The 24,316-nt window shown below is 43.2% G+C and overlaps 1 protein-coding gene and 1 long non-coding RNA gene across 2 annotated transcripts in view; both read right to left on the reverse strand.

Annotated features, from left to right (window-relative positions):
- Positions 1-24,316, reverse strand: part of LOC135482751 (voltage-dependent T-type calcium channel subunit alpha-1H-like) — a 603,345-nt gene that overhangs the window by 383,976 nt on the left and 195,053 nt on the right. Inside the window, exon 6 of the mRNA XM_064763135.1 lies at positions 15,515-16,292. Coding sequence (XP_064619205.1) covers positions 15,515-16,292 — 778 coding nt within the window. The remainder of the gene's footprint in view (positions 1-15,514; positions 16,293-24,316) is intronic.
- Positions 18,265-19,598, reverse strand: LOC135490643 (uncharacterized). The gene is made up of 4 exons (XR_010447751.1): positions 19,465-19,598; positions 19,115-19,285; positions 18,795-18,942; positions 18,265-18,607 (listed from the first exon to the last, which is right to left on the reverse strand). It is a non-coding gene; the product is annotated as an uncharacterized LOC135490643 (long non-coding RNA).

The raw sequence follows: 24,316 nt of genomic DNA on the forward strand, positions 1-24,316 counted from the left end.
ACCGAAAACTTCCGGACCGAGAATAGAAAATTCAAAAAGTCGAGAGGAAGTTGGGAAGAGAGGGAGCGACCGGAGAAACTCCGTGCTCCCGACACCAGTCTCGAAAGACAGCCCACTTGCTATCGTATGAATCAAGAGTAGACTGTCTCTGAGGTTGGGCGACTTTACGGATAACGTCTTCCAAAAAGCCTCTCTCGCGGAGGAAATACCCGACAGCCTCCAGGGGTGAAGCCTGTAAAAAGAAGGGTCTTGATGATAGACCCGGCCGATCGGGTGATAAAGCAGATGGTCCCACGCCGGCAGGTGGCGGGGGTAATCCGTCAGCAGCTCCAGCAGAACCGGGAACCAGGCCTGGTTCGGCCAGCACGGTGCTATCAGACAAAGTCTGACCCCTGAACTGGCCACCTTGTTGAGTACCGGTAGCAACAGAGGGGTTGGCGGGTATGCATAAGCATTGAGGCCGTACCAGGAGGCCGACAGGCTGTCCACTCCCAAGGCCTCCCCGTCCGGGAGGGGTGAGTAGTACAGGGGGAACCTCTTGTTCAACCGAGTCGCAAACAAGTCCACGACCGGAGCATCCCACAGGGCCCCCAGACGAGAGACCACCTCGCGATGGAGGGTCCACTCTTGTCTGGACCAGACGGTCCGACCTGGAAAGGGCGTCGGCCAAGATATTTCTCTTGCCGGGGATGTGACGGGGAGGAGCTGGATATCCAAGCGGCGACAAAGCTGCAGGAGCTCCCAAGTGAGACGGCACAATGTGTCGGATCTCGTCCCCCCCCCCTGTCTCCGAATATAAGCGACCACCGTCGAATTGTCGGAGAAAAGAGAAACTCTGTGACCCCTCAGATGAGACGTGAAGGCCCTCACAGCCAGGATGACAGCCTGCATCTCGAGGATATTGATCGAGAGACGCGCATCCTCCTCTGACCACGTGCCCTTGGTGGTCAGATCCCCTTCGTTCAAATGGGCGCCCCAACCATAAAGGGAGGCGTCCATGAACAGGGACATCTGGGGCGACGGAGGGCTGAGCTGCACTCCGCGGAGGAGCTCCGTCTCCGAACCCAAGAAACTCCACACCTCCCCCAGGAGAGACCCCGGGATAAATATCCGCTGGTCGAGGGAGTCCGTGAATGGACGCCAACTCGACAGCAGGAGGAGCTGGAGTGGGGGCATATACAGGCGGCCGAAAGGAACCTGGTCCGCTGCCGAATTGAGCAGCCCCAGCAGCGACAGAAACTGTCGGGCTGTGGCGTTGTCCTAACGGCGAAAAATCCCGACCAAGGACCGAATCTTGCGAATTCGGTCCGGAGGAGGGAACATCAGGCCCTCTCGTGTGCGAAATCGCACCCCCACGAAGACATAATCCTGAGCTGCGTCCAGCTCGGATTTGTCCCAATTTATCAACCACCCTGCCTGTCCGGTTGTACCGAGCAGAAACTTTGCCTGCTTTCCCAGACGGCGATGAACCTGGTGCCGTAGCAGCCAGTCGTCGAGATAGCAATGGAGCTTTAAGCCCATGGCGTGAAAAGGCGCGGCAAACGCCTTGACGACTGTTGTGAAAATCAGCGGAGCAGAAGCCAGGCCGAAAGGAAGGGCCTGAAACTGATAAACCTTTCCTTCGAAGAAAAAACGAAGGAAGGGCTGGAACTCTGGATGGACCAGGACGTGTAAATACACGTCCTGAAGGTCCAGAGAGATAGCCCAATCGTTGGGCTGCACCACGACCGCTACTGACCTGGTTGTCTCCATCTTGAAGCTGGGGACCCGGAGGAACCGATTCAAGGTGGACAGGTCGATGACCAGTCTCCACTTCCCCGACTTCTTGGGGACCAAGAAGACGTGGCTGTAAAAGCCCGGGGAGGAATGGTTGTCCACCAGCCTCACTGCCTGCTTCTTGAGAAGAGACAGTACCTCCGATCGAAGGGCAAGTGCCCTGACGGGGTCTACTGGCCGGGACACCGGGGTGGGGGTCGACGTCATAGGGGGGGGGGACGGGAAAAGTCCAATCGGACACCGTGTCGGAGTATATCTGGCACGGGGGAGTCTTTTTGACACCACCGGTCCCAAAAGTCTGCGAAGTGTCGCAGTCTGCGACCCACGACGCCAACTGTGGGGGCGCCACCTGGAGGCGCAGGAGGAAGGACTAAAGAGTCGCTTGCGCTTGCCCCCGCGACCCTTCTCTTGGAAGGGACGCTTGGGCTGCCCGCCGCCCCCGCCCCTGCCTGAGGAGCGGTGGCACTTATTGGAGCAGCGAGAGGGAGCCGCAGCTTCTGCCTGCCCCTGGGGACGAAAGGAGGAGGAGCCACGCGAGGACGAGGGCCCACGAGGAGCCAACGAACCTCGGGGGAGTCGAGACCCCACCTGTTGTCCCCTGCCTGCGGCCTGTGAATAGGAACGCGGACGGGGGTCGGCCTGGGGAGTCGAGACTGACTCCATCAGGCGATCAGACTGTTCCTGAGCACCCATGGTGTCAGGCAGGGAGTCATGAAACAAGAAAGGGCCGCTCAATGGAGCGGTCCTTAATGCCCCCCCCGCAGAAACTGTGACCTGACCGTGCTCAACCCCCCGATTAGCAGGTCGCGGCGTTTTAGCACGCCGTTAGCCGCCTGCTTAGCAGCCAGATCACTGGCATGCTGCAGGGACTGCTGGAGGGAGAATACGCTGTTCCATCGAGGCATCCACGGCTAGAGACCTGGTAAGGGCACACAGAGTCAGGTCGGCGTAGGATAACACCGCCTGGGTCTCCTTAGCCAGGGCCTCGTCATTCTTCGCATCCTTTAAGGCCGAAGAAGAGAGGACTTTAGGGGATACCAAACCCGAAAGTTGGATGTCGTCCTTGAGGGGCGACAGTGAAACCGGGTCGGTTCCCGACGTCGAGACCCGATAATAATCGGGTCTATAGGACAGGCTTGGAGGGGAAGCGGTCGTGAATCGCTTCCCAGCCTGAGTCCAGGCACCCGGTCCCGTAGACGGGAGCGTCGAGACCAGGGCGCGCTGGTGACCCCAGCAAGAAGGTGCTGTATCCCTAAGAGCCGTATCCAACCAAGTGGAGGCTCTAATCAGGGCCGGAGACGCGGGCAATTCCTGGAAAGCCCGGTCAGGGACCGCATCCGACTCCTGCTCGGAGGCGTCGCTGAACAAGTCGAACGGCACCTTACCGAGGGCTGGGTTGACCGTCGGGAGAGGAAATGTGTCTTGCGGCACAAATAGTCCTTTGAAAGCATTTTTAATTGTAAAAAGTATATGCCTTCATCACAGAGTCTCTGCAATGGTCTTTTTTTTGTCACAGTAGTCTTCTTCAATTATTAGTCTGGCGCAAGCCAGGCATTCTTTGTACTAGATGTTTTCCACCACAATAGGGCCGTTTAGACGACAGAAAAAAGGCTAATCCGGATGCATCCGGATGCATCTGGATCAAATTTGGTCGTCTAAACGCGATCAAGCCTAATGCGGTCTCATCTGGACTAATTTTTTCACCTACACGCATGCATATTGGATACGGCAATACTTCCTTTCATTATAGACATGTGTATTTTCGTGGGAATTAATGTCGTTTTGATTGTCAGTTTTATAGTATTTTCTCTTGGCTCATTTTCATTATTCCAATACGGTGAAGGATAAGTTCACGGACACGGTTGTTTTCGATCTCATACATATTTGGAGCGATCAATCCATTCAGCGGAAGCTAGACAGCAGCTACCATAAGAACAAGCTTGCTTAGTACCATTATAACCCGCATTGTGGCGCTAAATCGGTGACGCCACCGCGACATCCTGCGGATTATTGGTGAAACCAAAAGAAATTAGTCCACATCAGTCCTCATTGCTGTTAGCATCTAAACGGATACATTAAAATGAGACCACATCCGGTCTGGAATGAGGTTCGATCGGATCGGATCAGAATGCGGTCTTATGAGGTCTTTTTGGAAAGCGTCTAAACGGCCCTATTGTATCTGGGCCGAAGAAACACTGCGCAAATTATCTCGAGCTGGAGCTAAGAATAGATTATACTAATGAGCATACTTCCACATTGAGTTTTCTCAGAATGGTGCATATCGCGCGAAGCTACTTAGCCTAATACCATTAGGCCCCGCGTGGTGGCGCTGAGGCGGCTGCTGTAATTAAGAGCGTGGTTGAGCCAAGCTACTTGGTCATAACAAATGACAGATCTAACCAAAATTGCTTACATTTTTGCATTGCTACAATGAAAGACCTGATACTGAAACCGCATGTCTGTTGACTGTACTTTAAGAGAGACTGGCATCATGCCTATCATGCCTAGTATCTCTTAAAGCACTGTCAACAGACACCACTATACCCCCTCACACTCAGAAACCACAAACGCCCACCACTTCCTGCTACCTTAATACTTCTGGATTGTGACATCAGGCATATGCCGTCTCTTACATGACCCTCTTCTCTTATATCGATCAGGCTACAATGCGGTCACTTACTTGATTGTGACATCACCTTCTTCTCTCATATCACTCAGGCTACAGTGCAGTCTCTTACTTGATTGTGACATGAGGCATGAAGACGTCTCTTACACCACCCTCTTCTCTTGTATCAATCAGGCCACAATGCCGTCTCTTACTTGATTGTGACATCTGGCTATGATGAGGTATCTTACATCACCTTTTTAGCTTATATCTATCAGGCTACAATGCAGGCTCTTGACTGTGACATCAGGCTTTGATGCCATCTCTTACATCATCCTCTTCTCTCATATCAATCAGGCTACAATGCTGTCCCTTACTTGATTGTAACAACTGGCTATGATGCAGTCTCTTACATCACCCTCTTATATCAATCAGGCAACAATGCAGACTATTGCCAGTGTAAACCAGTGAACTACAGTGTGGTTGTTTTTGGGACAACCTGTGCTAATTGATTCATGCGTTGCTATTGGCAACCTTCAGCTCCACCCTGTGAGGTGCTGCCACCTTTGCTTAGTTTCAGTACTACATATTTTTATTTTTATTTCGTATTTAGGCCTAGATAATTTCAGCTTATATTATGATAAGTTCTTTACTTTTGATAGAACCATTTTGGTTAAGATTGTAGGAGAAAATTAGGTCTTAGTTAGAATTTTATGTATTATTTGTGGCTGGCTGCCAAGGTCGTCTGCTGTTTTTCCTCCATTTTGCTGAAACCCTTTGGAGATTTTCACCATCTAAAACATCTAAATTAAAAGAAATCCGAGCAGGCCAGCAATGGTGCCCTGGCTAAATAAGAAGATGAATTATTTGAGAAACAGTAGTGCACCAAAGCTAGTCGTTGAATAATCTAGATTTCGTGTGAAAGACAGTTTCGTGTCTTCTGACCGCCCATTTGGGGTCCTCGAAACAGCGGAGCTGCAGCAGCAGCTTGGTTGTGGTTTAGAAGGAGGATGTGTCATGAGCATAGTATCCACACCTAGTCTTTGATAAGAGTTTATGTAGCGACCACCTTGGCTATCAGGCCTGGTTATTCTGTTTTAGCGAGCATAGCTTATGCCTCTATAGTTAGTTAGAAGGCCCATTTAGATTTATCTGGGCCACAACATGTGTCGAGGATGATTTTATCCTTGATTGATTGATGAGTGAAGGTAGGCCTAGGCCTATGACTTAGTTAACAGGCTATTTTACGCCGTTGTGAGTCGGGTTTGACTAAGTGCGCGTAAATAAACATGTTAAAGTGCCTCTCATCTAATCTGTCGTTTGTTGGCCATTCTTCCATAGTGATGGAGACCCCCTGGAGTATAGTCTGCCATTCCTAATCCTACCGCCCTACCCATGCTAATAAGTGACCTAGAGTTTAACTGCCCCGAGCAGACTACTGACTACTGAAAAAAGTAGAAAAATAAATAAGTGACGATACAGAAAGTAAACAAAGGAAGAAGCACATTCGAGCAATGACAACAACGATGACCTCAATAACTGTCCCCTGGCCCAATGCCAAAGTTTAATACACACCACGTTATTACCATTTATAATTGAAAGAACCAATACTGGAGCCCAATGCTCATATTGACACAGAGTTACCTATATTACATAAAAATTGGCCCAATGCCAACAGCTGTACTCACACTAACATAGCTTCCACACTAACCTTTTACCAATTGGCTCCATGGTCCATGCATGAATCTAGTTGTTCTTCACGAGGCGATGAAACTCACCTTTCTTTAGCCTGTCATCTACACATATACATGCGCGAATCCTACAAGCCAAGCACTGAGACAGACCAGCCGCCTTGGGACTGTGGTTTTATTTGAAGAGCAGAGTTTGAGGGGAAGCGTGCAAAGGTTAGGATAGCTGCAGAATTAGGCCTACACCCTGTAAAGAGAAAATATCACAAGAGAACCAAGTTCGAAGTAACCTTATGGGCCCTGATTTGTCATGATGACCCCGAAGATTACCAGTTGTCAGAAATCCCCATTAAAAATTGGCGCATCTTACCCACTGCATACTGCCTTAACCTTGACTAACGGTAACATGGTAACAGCTCTGCTGTCTGTTGGAGTCACTACATTAATTATCAGCTTCACTTTGGGGTAGTATACACGTAGGACTATAAATCCACGGAAGCTCCACCCAGCTCAGGCTAGGTCCAGCAGCCTACCAACTGATTACCGATATTTACATGGCAATATTGAGTCACCACATTGGGACGATGACATGGGAAGAATTCCCAGGGTAAAATGCAGTACTGGATACAATCTTTCATACATACATGTTTGCCTATCAGCTTAGACTGAGAATGCCAGTGTTATTGTTCGTTGAAAATACCTCGCAATTCCAGCAGACTACTTTCGTCACCATTCTTTGTGTACTCTGACCAGTGTCACTATCAAAGTTCAACAATATCCTTGTTATTTTGACAAGAATGAAGGCCCAGGGACCATGTGCTCACCTCGGGTAATGTAATGCATGTCATTTGCAGTGGATATGGGGAGAACAGTTTCTGACTAGTTTCACCAGTTTCGATTCCATTGAATAATATTCTTCTTCTTGTCTCAATGGCAGAAAAGAAAATAACCGGTACCATCTAACTATATTTGTCTGGATTCCAAAGTCATTTTCCAGTAATTGTTATTTTAATGTGTAGTAAATAACAGTGAAGTATTACGATTATTTCATTCTTATGATTGGGAAGAATTTTTTTTCAACACCCTTTTGTGTATAAAATGTACATGGCGTTCATGTGTGTTTTAATCCTACACTTCTACTCAAAGACTGAGCAAATTTAACGAGACAGAAAACCAAAATCGGTAACACTTCCCTAACAAGCTACGGGTGTCATTCTATACTATGACTTTTCAAATAACAGTTGTCATGGCCAATTGTACCTAGCAAATCAAGAGACTAGAGGCCTGGCGCCCTGAATAGCTATGCTGGGGGAGTTTAATAGCAAGGAATGAGATGAATGACAAGAAAATGTAGCAAGTAGTATATGCGAGTACCAGAATGTAGGTTTATGGTAGATAGGGAGATGTGGACAGACTAGATGGAATCAAGCCTAGACAAATGGGGCCAAATTCATGAAGGGCGTTCAGCTTAAAACAGCGTTTAACTACTGAATAGAGAGATTCAGGTCCTTCATGTAAATCTTCACAGAACATGAATAAGCCTGAATAACTAATCAGGGAGAAGTTACACACATCTAATGAATTTGGTCCCTAGGGTGGATGACAGTTGTGAAGGTTTTATTTGAACTGCAGTGAATGAAGTAGTTGAGGGGTTCTTTTGTCACATCCGCTCTTCAATACCTTCAGTGCCTTTGCTCCAACTGTGTTTAAGCAGGCCAGCGCAAAACTGCTCTTTCAATACCTTTAGTTTGATACCATTAACGTGACTGCCTTCCTCTAACAGTGTTCAAGTTGTTTAGTGAGTAATAAAGGTATATCAGGGTAAACCTACTCTTAAACACTTTTAGTTTGATATCAAACACGGATGACACCTTTCGCTGTAACCGTCTCCAAGTAGGTCAGTTGGTAATGAAAATGGGTTAGCACAAACCTACTGTTCATCATCTTTAGTTCGATACCAAACATGACTACTTTAGCTATAACATAACTGTTGGGAGGTTTTTCAGAAAGATTTTAGAAATAAGATAGGTCTGATAGGAATTCGGCCATTTATTATTGTATATTGTACTCAACCAAAATGTTAGATTATTTCACGTGTGATGTATTTTAAATGTATTTTTGATATGCCTTGTTAATTACTGTCAAACCTGATGATTATGCAAGTTTTCAAATAAATCAATACCAATTATTATTATAGATTGTGACATGAGGCATGGTGCCATCTCTAACATCACCCTCTATACTCTCATATCAATCAGGCTACAATGCGGTCTCTTACTTGATTGTGACATGAGGCATGATGCCGTCTCTTTCATCACCCGCTTCTCTTATATCAATCGGGCTACAACGAAGTCTTACTTAACTGTGACATCAGGCATGATAACGTCTCATACATCACGCTCTTCTCTTATATCGATCAGGCTAAAATGTGGTCACTTGCTTGATTGTGACATCACCCTCTTGTCTCATATCATTTGGACAGCCCACCTGCTTGACTACGACAGAATGTTTCAACAACAGAGTCGCAACAAAGTCTATAACGTCACAACGTCATTGAGAAACCACCCCTGAGTCATGATGTCATTCAAACTGTGAACTTCGAACAAGACAGATGCAAGTCAACCCCAGCCACCCTGATGAAGCCTAGAGGGGCAGAAACGCGCGTCGGTGGAGCAACACAACAGCCCAACAATAGGGACCGATGGACATTGTTGTAAACTACAGTGACGGTATCCAGTTTTACTTCTACTATTCTGATTTTATTGTCTGGTCCGTGTGTATCATCGGTTGATTCTGTTCTCCTCAACATATTGTGCCATTTGGACAGCCCACCTGCTTAACTACAACATAATGTTTCAACAACAGAGTCGCAACAAAGTCTATAACGTCACAACGTCATTGAGAAACCACCCCTGAGTCATGATGTCATTCAAACTGTGAACTTCGAACAAGACAGATGCAAGTCAACCCCAGCCACCCTGATGAAGCCTAGAGGGGCAGAAATGCGCGTCGGTTGAGCAACACAACAGCCCAACAATAGGGACCGATGGACATTGTTGTAAACTACAGTGACGGTATCCAGTTTTACTTCTACTATTCTGATTTTATTGTCTGGTCCGTGTGTATCATCGGTTGATCCTGTACTCCTCAAAATATTGTGCCATTTGGACAGCCCACCTGATTGACTACAACATAATGTTTCGACAACAGAGTCGCAACAAAGTCTATAACGTCACAACGTCATTGAGAAACCACCCCTGAGTCATGATGTCATTTAAACTGTGAACTTCGAACAAGACAGATGCAAGTCAACCCCAGCCACCCTGATGAAGCCTAGAGGGGCAGAAACGCGCGTCGGTGGAGCAACACAACAGCCCAACAATAGGGACCGATGGACATTGTTGTAAACTACAGTGACGGTATCCAGTTTTACTTCTACTATTCTACTTTAGCTATAACAGTCTTAAAGTAGGGCAGAAGGTCATTAAAGTAGGTCAGTGCAAATCTCTCCTTCATTACCTTTAGCTTAAATCAGGTCTTGTGACACTGCCCTTTTCCCTCCCATAAGGCTACAATGCAGTATTTAGAAGATGGAGACTAAAGGTTAATGTGAGGAAAACTAAAATAATGTGCTTTAATAAAAGACAATTAAATGGAGCAGTTTTCAAAATCAGTGGAACGGATGTAGACATAGTGGATTCCATAAAGTATTTAGGTGTAATCTTTCAAAAGAATGGGAGTTTCAAAAGAGCTACCCAAGCTCTGAGACTGAAGGCTAGAAGAGCCTGGTCTGCTTTATCTAAAAGTTTCAATATTTATGATGGGACTCCAGTTAGTGTGTTGGTACATATGTTTGATACCATTGTGAGGCCCCAACTATTATATGGCTCGGAACTTTGGGGTGCCTATCTTTTTAGGAAGCCAAGTAAGGATACTATAATGAAATCTATGCAAAATGTAAGGTTAGACCATGAACTTGTACATCTACGCATATGCAAACAGATACTTGGTGTCAAAAGAAATACGTCCAATAGCGGTGTATATTGTGAGATTGGTCAAATACCATTGTTGTTTAATATATTTGTAAAAATTCCTAAATATATCCAACATGTAGTGAAAGATAATAACCAACTCGCCAAACTCATCTTGAGAAATGAGTATGATAATTACTGTAATGATCGCAAGAGCTATTTCAGCATCATAAAGTGTATATTTGAACTGATTGATGAAGACTTTCCACTTTTCAAGGACATTGTGAATCTTGACATTACAAACATTAAAAACAGGTTATGTGAAGTGTTTGAGAAACTCGCCATTTCTAACATTCAACAGTGTACCAAGTTACAAATTTACTCCTCACTCAAGTGCAATTTCGGTAAAGAGAAATATTTATCGCTCATTTCAAACGTTGCAGCTCGGAAGGCAATCACGAAAATCCGATTGTCAGCACATAATTTTGATATTGAAACTGGACGACAGAAAAATATACAGCGGTCCTTGCGATATTGTTCCTTATGTAACACCCAGAATGTTGGGGATGAATTTCATGTGTTATTGAAATGTATCAATAATAATGTTGTAAAAATTAGGAAGGTAGCCATGGATGAGACAGATGCAGTCACTCCTAGTTTTGCACTTCTAAATGCTAGAGATAAATTTAGATATTGCTTCCTGGCATCAGATGAAACCATTGTACATACTGTTGGGAGGTTTTTCAGAAAGATTTTAGAAATAAGATAGGTCTGATAGGAATTCGGCCATTTATTATTGTATATTGTACTCAACCTAAATGTTAGATTATTTCACGTGTGATGTATTTTAAATGTATTTTTGATATGCCTTGTTAATTACTGTCAAACCTGATGATTATGCAAGTTTTCAAATAAATAAATACCAATTATTATTATAGATTGTGACATGAGGCATGGTGCCATCTCTAACATCACCCTCTCTACTCTCATATCAATCAGGCTACAATGCGGTCTCTTACTTGATTGTGACATGAGGCATGATGCCGTCTCTTTCATCACCCCGCTTCTCTTATATAAATCAGGCTGCAACAAAGTCTTACTTAACTGTGACATCAGGTATGATAACGTCTCATACATCACGCTCTTCTCTTATATCGATCAGGCTAAAATGTGGTCACTTACTTGATTGTGACATCACCCTCTTGTCTCATATAATTTGGACAGCCCACCTGCTTGACTACGACAGAATGTTTCAACAACAGAGTCGCAACAAAGTCTATAACGTCACAACATCATTGAGAAACCACCCCTGAGTCATGATGTCATTCAAACTGTGAACTTCGAACAAGACAGATGCAAGTCAACCCCAGCCACCCTGATGAAGCCTAGATGGGGCAGAAACGCGTGTCGGTGGAGCAACGCAACAGCCCAACAATAGGGACCGATGGACATTGTTGTAAACTACAGTGACGTTATCCAGTTTTACTTCTACTATTCTGATTTTATTGTCTAGTCCGTGTGTATCATCGGTTGATCATGTACTTCTCAACATGTGCCATTTGGACAGCCCACCTGCTTGACTACAACATAATGTTTCAACAACAGAGTCGCAACAAAGTCTATAACGTCACAATGTCATTGAGAAACCACCCCTGAGTCATGATGTCATTCAAACTGTGAACTTCGAACAAGACAGATGCAAGTCAACCCCAGCCACCCTGATGAAGCCTAGAGGGGCAGAAACACGCGTCGGTGGAGCAACGCAACAGCCCAACAATAGGGACCGATGGACATTGTTGTAAACTACAGTGACAGTATCCAGTTTTACTTCTACTATTACAATGCGGTCTCTTACTTGATTGTGACATGAGGCATGATGCCGTCTCTTTCATCACCCACTTCTCTTATATCAATCAGGCTACAACGAAGTCTTACTTGACTGTGACATCAGGTATGATAGCGTCTCATACATCACGCTCTTCTCTTATATCGATCAGGCTACAATGTGGTCACTTACTTGATTGTGACATCACCCTCTTGTCTCATATCATTCAGGCGACAATGCCGTCTCTTACTTGATTGTGACATGAGGCATGACGACGTCTCTTACATCACCATACCCCATGCCTCTTGACCCAGGGTCGAGCGCGACAGTAAAGGGGTAGGAATGTTAACTCGACCTATGGTCGAGTTAGGTTGAGCATGACACTAGTATAAGGGTTAAAGGTTGCATTTTCAAGAGTTTAGGTTTAATAGGCAATCCTTATTATTAAAATTATAATAAATTAAAAATTCAGGGATGCCTATTCAATTTCAAGGCTTCTTTATTCAATCAACTTGTAAAATACAGTAAAACAAGACCAAAACGTGAAGGACAAATCAGCTAAGATACAGTGTCTTCTTTCCCGATCCTGTCAATCTCATGGCTGACTGGTTGATTGGTTTCGTGTCACCAGTTCCACAGCATGCACAGCAACACCACTTTGCCAGTGGATACCACCGGAATGACTCGTAGATTATAGACTGCATCATCCTGTAAACATGAGAAAAAATATCACTTTGTAAAAAAACACCATCAAAATAAGATATTTATTATCAACATTCCCGATTATGTTACAAAAACAAGGAGTAGTCTGTGCTGATACGCGAAAACCGTGAGAGGATATACAACCCTGTATGGCTGCTTGCTGTTCATGTTGGTGATAATATCGGAGGCAAGACCACCATTGATTTTTTAAGCCTTTTAGCAGATCAATTGTCAATGTTTGACCGCGACTCATCAAATACTGCGTGGGGTTGTGAATCTGAAATTTTGATATGATATTCCGGACAGTCGGGCAAGTAAATGGTGAAGAGTAAACTGGTAGTTGACCACGGAAATTTTTTGATAATCGACAAATTAGACAGACCTTAGATGAGACATTGATATTTCCACTCTTTTCAGCCAACTAGCAGAAAAATCTCCTATTACCAAATCTCCTATTACCAAATTAGCAAAATTCGAAATTAATTTTTTCATCAAATAATTTCTTTATATCTATAGACTCGCCACAGCAAATATTTTTTCAATACCTCTCCAAATATGTACTTGAGAGTTAAAAACATGCACTCGTCTTATTGACATGATAGGCCTGGACCCTCCAACGAATATTCATTGGTGGTATTGTCTCATAAGGTAAAACATAAATGTACAAAAAAAGATCAAAACTTTTGTGAAAAACTAGTGAACTGGTGGGGGGTGATAAAATAAAGTTAATAAATTTGAAAAAGTTCACCCTTATTTACTAACATTCACCTTGGTAGAGTTTGGACACATGGCTTGCAATGCATACTTTACTTCCCTGCACATATGTTGCAGTGTATTGCATTTGTTAATGTACCGGTATCTGGTATGTAGCCTAACTGTAATGTATGGTAAATAATGTAGGCCCAGTTCATGCAGCTCCTCACGGTTTTCCGTATCAGCATAGACTGAGAATGGCAGTTTTATTGTTCGTTAAAAATACCTCGCAATTCCAGCAGACTACTTCGTCGCTATTATTTGTGTACTGTGACCAGTGTAACTATCAAAGGTGTACGATATCATTGTTATTTTGACAAGAAACATGAGAAAACGTCAACTTCTTGTGAAGCGGTCCGCCATGTTTGTTCATCTAGCGTTCGGGTTTGTTTTGATTACGTTGATGATGTTTATAAATACAAAGAGACTATTCTTAAAGTTTTGTCTGGATTTCAAAGTCATTCTCCTGTAGTTGTTATATCTATGTGTGATAGATAATTGTGAAGTATTACGATTATTTTATTCTGATGATTAGGAAGAATTTTTTGCAACAGCGTTTTGTGTATGAAATGTACAATGGCGTTCATGTGTTTTGATCTTCGACTTCGACTCAATGACTGAGCAAATTAAATGAGACAGAAAGCCAAAAACGGTAACACTTCCTATGTAAACAAGCAACGGGAGACATTCTATACTATGACTTTTCAAATAACAGTTGTAATGGCCAATTGTACCTAGCAAATCAAGAGAAAATACAGAAAACTCACCCTGGTTTTCTGTCAAAACGTCTACCGTACGTAGATGAACTGAGCGCATGAGTCCGGGTTTCTCTACATGTCTCTTATCGGCAATATTAATAAGAATTAGACAAAATAACCCCACAAAACGCCATGTTGACATTGAGAATCAAAGTATAGGGAAACACCACTTTCTAACTGCTCGTTATGAAAAATTTAGATTGGAACTATGTTTTGAAGTGAACATACACACTCTATATACATTCGCAAAATGGCCATCACTTTATCAGCCTCGGCTGCAATGCCTTAGGGCAATGCCTTATGTGTAGCGCGTTCAGTACATTACAGAGACAGGTAGGATCGAGGCCGTTTTGCGACTTTTAACCAGACGACAATTTCCAGCTTAAAATCTGCAAATTACGGGGCATTTAGTCTTTCTGCTGTGAATAGCTATAATCCTATCGAAAAAGTTCAAAATATTGGTATCCTGGCACATTTTCTGGCCAAGCTACAGCAGATTGGGATGAAAATGCAACTATTTTGCTGGAACTACTTTCGGCCAGCTCCAGTACAAACCATAAGCTCTGCTGGAAGCCAGCGTAGCTAAAAATACAGAGACAACTCACCTTGGTTTTCTTTCAAAACGTCTTCGCAGATGAACTGAGCGCACGAATCTTGGTTTCTCTAGGTGTCTTTTATTGATAATATCATTAGGGCAATGCCTTATGTGTGGCGCGTTTAGTACTTTACAGAGACAGGTACGATCAAGGCCGTTTTGCCAGTTTTGAGCAGACAACAATTTTCAGCTTAAAATCTGCCAATTACTGCCAATTACGGGCCATTTAGTCTTTCTGCTGTAAATAACTATAATCCTATCGAAACAATACTTCAAAATAATGGTGTCCTGGCAATGCCAGCGTAGCTAATAAAACATCCAATCTGAAGCCCTATGACACCTTGACTCTCTCCTTCAGGTAATGAGTTTGAAGATACCACAAACTACTTATATTTCAACGTGTAATTGTCACTAAATTTGATTAAACCAGCAGTCCACAGGCGCTGGTTCGTTAATGCTAGACTAGACGTCGTGACTGCCTGATTTTTTTATGTATTTAATTATGCCTCGAACATCACTGATCATGATGCCTGTAACTAGTAGGACTATTTCTCAAACCTATTGTAATTGTATTGTTTGAAACTGTGTGGTGGAGAATAAAACATCAAATCTGAAACCATATGACATCTTGACATTACATCAAACCTCTTTATGATAGTACATTTAGCAGAAAATTTCAGTTTGTAGAGCAGAGCTTATCATTACTTCCCATTTCATACTGGAATCATCCATTTAGGTCAAATAATGAAAGTTTTACACACCTTTCACAATGTTTGTGAACTTTGGTCTAGGAGTACACTAGTGTCTTGGAGCACAGGGTTCAATGGATAATGCCACTTACTTGTATTCTTGTCAATGTGGGGATGCAGCTTGTTAACATCATACTCGACGTTCAGCATAGAATTTGTAGCAGCTAAGGCAGCATTTTTAGCTCCATGAACAGCCAACACCTCCGGCTGAAGACTCTTCAGTGAACTCCTCCCGCTAAATGAATGTGCCCTACTCACAGTGAGGTTTGCCACGAGATGGTTTGGGGAAGACTGTTGGCATTTGACATTTGCGGTATCATAAGGCGCCAATGTTTCCGAGGTGGTGTATACAACACTGCGAAGAGAATCTGATAATGGGTTAAGACCATTATTGCTTGGCAGCACTAAATGATTTGGACGTCGTGGTGAGGAAACCGGGTCGATATCCGAAATCTCCGGGCTTGCCCTCGGAGCACGTGGACTACTATTTCTCCTATTTGTGTCGCCTGATATATGGATATGATGATGATGATGGTGATGATGATGCACATGTAATGTCTGTGAGAGACCCTTCTTTTTACGTTTCCCTCGTAACGATATTGCTTTTTCTGGAGTCACTTTGCGTTGGCGCCGTCCCTGGGCTCTTTTGATTAAACGTAACGTACGGCGTTTTAGCCTACGCCATAGATGAGCAATATACTTCAATATTTCATCATAACAACCTCCTGGTTCAGAATTACTAGCCAAAGTGCTGCTGGACTGAAAACGTTTACGTTCTTGCATCATGCGCTCTGTCTCTCGTTTTTTTGTCTCTGAAAACTGGGTAGCTATCACCACTAAACAAAGGTTGATCATGAAAAATGAACCAATCTGAAAAGAGAAAAATCATTTTTTGTAAAACAAGCCCTTAAAGTTTGATGCAACCACACACATTGTGAGGCCGAATCATGCTAGTTTAGCTTAAACATACTTTTATTCCAAAGAATAAGGATTGAATGTAATTTTCAAAGAAACTTATAAATGTCCTTTCTTTGATACAGTACAATGTGTTTTGCAAATGGTGAACAAACAAACATAAATTTACATACAGGTGATTTTAGTGAAAGATATTTGGTGGTGTTTTGTCAACATAGTTGTGAAAAACCTTTATTACATGGGATTGGGTGGTAGCGGCCTTTGAAGGGTAAATCTATTTGAATGAATAGTAAAAGTTTGAACAGCGTTCATGATAGATAATTCTGTTTCTCAGGTTAAACTAAGGTGTGTTCATCGCAACGGATTGATGTCATGCACAGATCCTGATATAGGTCTATCAACCCTGTGACACTTCTATTGATAAACTGAACATTATTAATACCGACATACAAGTTACAATCTCGTACAAGTATTTTTAGCTTGCACGTAAATTTAGAGACTAAGTTTTCAGATTTGTCCCCTGGCAAAGCTGTGAATCAGATCGAAAATGAAAAGCCCAGGGGCCATTATGCTCAAATGTTTAGCTATTGGTGGTTAAAAGTCCACACTACAGGCCAACCTCAAACCTCATATTTCATGTTAGATTATGATAATCATTATTTACAAATATTCATCAACATTTTCAAAATATAACCTGGATCCACCCCAAAACAAGCTTCTAACTGCTGCTCGGTGGCCGTCACAAAGAAAAAAAGTATATAGGTCATTTTGCAATTTAGCGCTCAACTAAACGGAAGTGACGTGTTACTAGGGAGCATCGGTAACTGGGTCATTCTATTCAATGATAACGAGGAACGACACAAATTCCACAATATCTTCGGATTTGAGCGTCTTTCATGATGAGAATGATGATATTGTGCAGCCAAGAGTGGGAAGAGGATGTTCAAAAAGACGTGTAGGAAGATACTGGGGCCATTCAGCCATACATGTTTGAAGCGGAGGGAGATGAACCTGAAGACGCTGCCGATGGCAATGCCAATGATGTAGAAATGATGGCGGGTGAGGATGCTGAAGAGCTCTTGGTTGATCACACAATTGTGGAAAATTGGCGAGTTCGAAACCCTATCCAATATGTATTGATATCATGCCTATGCCTACATGCATGGGGCCTATGCCAAGCCTGCATCTCACAAAGCCTTGATAGTACATACGCATAAGTAGGCCTGCTACACTACAGAAACAATAACAATGCATATGCACATGATCATGCATGCAGTTCATGTATTGTTTATACTGGCCTATGTACACAAATGAAGTCCTTGCATACATACTAACATTGGTCTATAGGCACAAATAAGGTCCATCACTGTGCATATAATCATTTACTCGTCTTTTTTCTTACAGGTCCACCTGTGGCTCCTGCCAAGTTTTGCCTAGAAGGGTCGAGTGAGTGTGTTGCCGTCGGGTTGCAGAGTTTGCATAGAAAATGGAGGGGCTGGAGTGCTTCACGTGCACGACGACTTCGCCAATGCCTGCCCTAATTGGACAGTTTTAGAAATTGCCTGGCTTCAATATCAGCAGCAGTACGGAAGACAAGCATACGATGGGCCTGTGCATAAAAAGTTCCGACATGTTGCCTACAGGCAAGTAGTCAGGTGGACTTATGGATACCTAGGGAAAGACATTCGAGTGGTTATCCCTTCTTGTGTTGTATCGAACATTCGTGCTTTTTTCCCTGCTCCAGGTCTTGAGGAAGATGCTATTTATCAGGGATTTGCTCATGGGGAGTGATATGGTAGATGGCATGATTGTAAGATTTGTAAATAATACAATGCACCAGAACAAAAATCATTTAGAAATACTTACTTTTTTTATTCATTAATAATGTACATAAACAAGAGTTGTTTCATCTTACTAACCCCCTCACTCCAAAATTTTGCTAAAATACAGTGGAAACACAAGCCCATAGCACAAAATTATGTCAACCCCTCCCTATCACACAGTCTATGGCTGCCACTTTATGTTGATGACTCCGTAGCTGCGATGAGGATAGAAGATTGGCCACATAACACGTGAAATTTCCTGTTAATTGTTCTTGAATATGTTGAAGCGTTTGGCATGGGCAGTTTGCTGCATCTTGACAGTTTCTTCTTTGGGTGGCCTTTCAAAGCGTGAACAAGGAGGTGTAGGATCGACTCTCCTGGCAATTGTGTAGTCCTCCCCAGTCAAAACCAGCCTCTTGACTTCCTCCGCATACTTGTCAACAAAACCTGAAAGAACGACCAGCATGAATATTGATATTATCCATTCTTACCAATTCTGGTAATTATCCATGCATCAAGCATGGAAAAGAAGTTCATATACTTTACAGTATAGGACATTTTGGAATAAAACAGGCATTGGTATACACCTAGTTAGGCATTGTATGATACCATTGACTGAACCGAAACAACTTACCAAATGTCTGTGCCTCTGATCTTGACGTCACAATGTAATTCCATACCGATTTTTTGGGTGACGAACAGAGAAAAGAAGTTGGCAATCCTTGTTCTTGTGTTACTTCCTCCAAGCATTCTCATTGAAATCCAATGCAGCCATCTCTAGCCTGGAAATAAATACAGTAAATGAATTTCACTGCATCTATGGAAATTGATAATCTACAGCATGATCAAGTGTGGCAATACTTTGCTTTAAAAAAGAGTGCATTCCTATACACCAGCAATGTGCTTTGCCATCATGCTGTAATCAATAAAGCGTTACTACAAATATTATCCTACCTGCTTTTCATAGCATTGTACCCAAAATGATACATCTTGGGCGAAGTGTATCAGGGCACTGTGGCAACCCTCTAAAACCAGATGTCTGGCCATCAGAGCTCAGCTTTGAAATAGAGTGGAGAAGGCTTTTGTTGAGGAGCAACACACAGAGCTTGTCATATTTTTCTGATCCTAGAATACAATTAGAAGATGGAAGTTAATAACAAGAAAAACAACAAAAATGCCAACTGACTGAAAACCTGAGGACAATAAACCATGAAGGAGTATCAAAGTAACTTCAAATTGATTTTACAAGAACCAAACACAGAAGCATTTCCAAATTCAAACAGTAAATCAGCATGTACACCCACCTTTCTGAAACCACCTCCATTGAATTGAACAACTGTAGGGACACCTGGGGAACAATTCGTTGTCATCATGTGTGTGGACATTGACAATTTGGTTGACTATGGATTTCCACTTAGCCAAGATCAATGATTGGTCATTATTGTTGGTCCTGGCACACCAGTACATATGGTTGATGATACTTTTCATCCATTTGTTGATAAGCTGAAACCTCTTGTTCTTGGCCAGTTTCTTCAGGCCTGAAAGTAAAGTATTTGTATAGTATGAATTTTCCCAAATGACAGATGGGAGGGCACCATTGTCTGACTAAATACTGTAGCTGTCCTCAGTCAAGATGGTTCCTCAACCTAGTACTGCACAAATCTAGGCACAATTTTGCAATGCAGATAACTCATGCAGTGAATTATTCTGCTGGTGGAGTCGCTGAGGCAGTGTCATATAGCATTGGTCAAAACACTGGAAGTGGTACTCACCTTCAGCAACATGCCATACGTCAAAATAATGCGTGATGATGTCCGATTTTTCATATCTCAACCACTTCTCCACTGATTTGTGACCATCAGTTGTTAAATGTATTTCAACAAGTGGGAGGTATGCTTCCACTTCATCGACACATCAGGACAGGCCTTCCAACTCCATGTGATAGGAGTTTTTAACCTCAGTGGACTGTCAAAAAGTAAGGCACAAGTATAAACAAACGGATATGAATATTCTTGTACAATACAAAGATGACTTCAGGATACTGACTTAGTGAATGATGGCAGTTACAGGCTTCATGGAAAGATAAGTCATAACAGCAAAGAGACAGCTGAATTGTATCTTTACCTGAACATGTTGTGTCATGGCAATGGCTTTTCTGTCCATGTCGTGGAAGCTGTAAGAGCAATACTTCACACAATGGCCAGGCGAATCACATCTTGTATCATCGGAGAGTTTGACAACGTCCTCTACAGCTGCCAGTGTCTGGATGATCTCCTCCTCCCAAACATTACATTTCGCCTGGTTCAGGTACTTTGACTGAAATCGAAAGTATGTTTGGGGGAAAATACTTCGAATGCCCCAGAATTGCAGGACCCTAATCACCTTGCATGGAATGGTACCTGCCGCAAGAATCAGCATTGATAGGCCAATGTTACCAGCACATATCGTTCCAATTATTTCCTGGCTCTGCCATTTCCAGATACCATCACACGACAGGCATGACTGTGTGATGGTATCCATGGAACCGCCTGTCCTCGAAATCCGGCCTTCTGCTCCAAAATGACCACAGTTGAAGCAGATGTGGAAAAGCTCCAAAAGCTTAGACACTGAAACTGCACACATGCCTTGGGTGGTAGATAAGGATGCTGGCTCTTTGTTGGCATCACTGAAATAGATTTAAGAAAAATAAATATCTCTATATTAATCGGGTGACATTCACATATTTACTCAATATAAAAACCTTTCCAACAAGGTACTACTTTCCTCCTGCTGAATAACAAAGGTTTAAATGGGAATTATGTAGGCCTAGCTATCGTACTGTAAAACTTATCTGAAACAATCAGTCATAACTTTACCTAGTAAAAGCAACACTTTCCAAAGACATATTTGGATTCCATAAATGACAAAGAGTGCTTTGCCAATGGCTCAATCTCCTCACCGTCATGTGATTCAGAATGCTTCCTCTTCTGTTTCGACTGATGGGTGGACGTAGCTGTACGCATGATGTTAGGCGGACTTAATGCCACCATCGACACTGAAGAGTGGGTGAGGTCAGGCTGAATATTTGTGGTCTGCGTTTTCTTTGACCTATGTGGCATCTGGATCTGATGTCCCCTCGAAACCATTTCTGCTGGTGGAATGCCTACAACATCAACTGAAAGGAAAGAGGGTAAATAATTAAAAGGGTTTCAACGAATGTCATGTCATTGGACATCACAGTATCATAGGAATTACTTATGTCATCCAGTTAGGATAATTTAAAACAAATACACTCACTTTCAGACCTAGTTAATCGAGTACTGGTTAATTTGGGACTGGGCACCATGCGGGTAGGCACCTCAAAATCAATCCCAGTATCACTATCACAGCACTTCGAGTCATCATCACTTGGTTGGTCAGGTTGCTGCTTGCTGGAGCTGGCAATGACTTCGTCAACAATCTGCATTAAAAAAGTAAATTATACAAACAGCATAAATCCAACAATTGTTCATTCAGATTCACCTTGACTGTCTCAGTGTCTGTCTACACATTTACCATGACAACAACTAGGTACTGTTTTTACCTACCCGTTTGCGTGCCCTTATCGATGCTGCTGCTTGCCCTACATTCTGCACACGACTAGCTGAAGGCTCCCTGAAAGACTCAATTCTTCCAGAAGGAGCAGAAGCAAGGACGCCAAGGCCAAGTTAAAGGATTGTTGGGACGGCATCAGGCTTTCTTCTAGGATGTCGGAAAACGAATAAAACGGCCAGGGGCCATTGTGTTCACCGCATACATATTAGGTGGTAAGGAGTTCATCCTGGTTAAGAAGCATGCTACATGTATAGTATATAGGTAAAACCAAAGTCGGTATGACATATGATGTATCGTTACTTGGAGTACCTACCATAAAAATATCATCGAAAACAAGTGACTAATAAGCTATTGCACTTTTTACCTTTTTTAGTTTTGGCAAAGTCGAGACTCAGATCAGATCTAAACTCGGTATCCGAGGTAACATCATGTAGGGAGTCATGTGTACCAAATTTCCAGTTCATAGCTTTATTGTTTAAGAAACGTGCCATAGTTACACTCAAACGACCAATTCACACAATTTGACCTCTGTGACCTTGAAAATTAGGTGAAATCAAAAAGCTGTAGAATATGTCATATATCCTTGCTCTGAGTACCTACCATAAAAATATCATTGAAAACAAGTCACTATTAAGCGAGATATTGCACTTTTACCCATTTTTAGTTCTGGCCCCCTGGTTGCCAAGTCCAGAATCAGATCAGATCGAAATTTGGTGTCTGCGGTTATATTATGTAGGGAGTCATGTGTACCAAATTTCAAGTGCATAGCTTTATTGGTTCAGAAACGTGCCATAGTTATACTCTAACGGTCAATTTACGCCATTTCACCTCTGTGACCTTGAAAATTATGTCAAATCGAAAACCTGTACGATATGTGATGTATCTTTACTAGAAGAACATACCATTAAAATTTTATCGAAAACGAGTCACTCATAAGAGAGAGATCACACTGTTTAAGTTTCCACTTCTGTCCCTTTGGTGGCCAAGTCAAGAATCACACCGGACCGAAAATCAGTGTCACAGGTCATCTGACCAAGGGGGTCATGTGTACCAAGTTTAAAGTTCGAAACGTGCCATAGTAACACAAGAAAGGGCAAAATAACACCATTTGACCCCTGTGACCTTAAAAATTTGGTCATATCAAAGTCGGTATGACATGTGATGTATCATTACTTGGAGTACCTACCATAAAAATGTCATCGAAAACAAGTTACAAATAAGCGAGATATTACACTTTTTACCTTTTTTAGTTTTGGCCTCCCGGTGGCCAAGTCGAGAATCAGATCAGACCGAAATTCGGTGTCAGAGGTTATATGATGTAGGGAGTCATGTGTACCAAATTTCAAGTGCATAGCTTTATCGGTTAAGAAACGTGCCATAGTTACACTCAAACGGACATTTTGTGTCATTCAAACTTACCTGTGGAACACTTTTGCATGTTACTCCATTTGGGCTCAAACACAAGAGTATCCCTTTAATTTTCTAAAGGGAGAACTGAGTTAACAGTTCGGCCGCCAGGCGGTGCCCTGACCGATCCTGCGAGATCGCGCCGATCTCATCCGCCATATTCAGTTTTTACTCTAGTGCTTCTACGAAGCACATCGTTTTTTCAAAGCTGCCGTGAATTAGATTTAAAACCAAATTCAACCAGCCAAGTCTAGACGATTTTTGGGTTCATTCACCTACGGAGTAGACCGCCAAACTAATCTTGGCATTAGTATTGTCCAGTCTATTTAATTATAGACCTTTCTTAGCTAGCTTAGTCGACCCGGCTCCATCATTTTGATCTTAGTAGGGTAGATTTACATAGGCTATTCTCCTCTCTATTGTAATTAACAAGACTCAGATCCATTGCAATAGTGTTTAATTCAAGTAGGCATGTTTTCCTTTCCATTATTAATTGCGTCCTTTCTGGCCTACTTGGGGTTCCCAGTGTTTTTATTGTCATTGGTACAATTTTTTATATGGCGTACCCCTCCGACGGCATCCTTTGTCTCACCACAAAGGACTTCGTCTGGTGGCGGGAAACGGGCCGCGAAGACGCCTAAACCCTCTTCCGGCTCCGTTTCCGGGCAGATAACCCGGAGGTCTACCAGACCTTCCGCCACCACCCCTTCCGTCAGCCGAGTTCCGGTTCCGGCCGCGGCTGCGAAGGATGCGGGATCAGACATTATCAATGTCTGTGGTCCCAAGGGAGAATTACATCCAGTAAGTCTCCAAGGGTTTAATATACCCCGGACCTCAGGGAACCTTCCGGTTAATCTGTCGTCCGCTCCCCCGAGTACAAGCCCTTTGTACCCGCGGGAGCACCCTGCTTACGGTCCGCCGATTGCAGTTCCGGTTGCTGACGCGGGTTCCCGTGTATCACTAACCGAAGACAATACCGGGGTTTTTTCTCAGTCTTTACTGCGAAATAACTCCAGTCCTCACGGACACAGTAGAGTAGGGACGGACTTTATAACGCCACCTCCGAAACGCCATGCGTCTTCGGTAACATCATTTCCGCCCTCCGTACCTCCTCCTAAAAGGGCAACCGGTAGCTCCATACCGGCAAAGGAGTTACGGGCATTTCCGGTTTCGGAC

Source organism: Lineus longissimus, chromosome 1 (genome assembly GCF_910592395.1).
Source record: "Lineus longissimus chromosome 1, tnLinLong1.2, whole genome shotgun sequence".
NCBI classification, from domain to species: Eukaryota; Metazoa; Nemertea; class Pilidiophora; order Heteronemertea; family Lineidae; genus Lineus; species Lineus longissimus.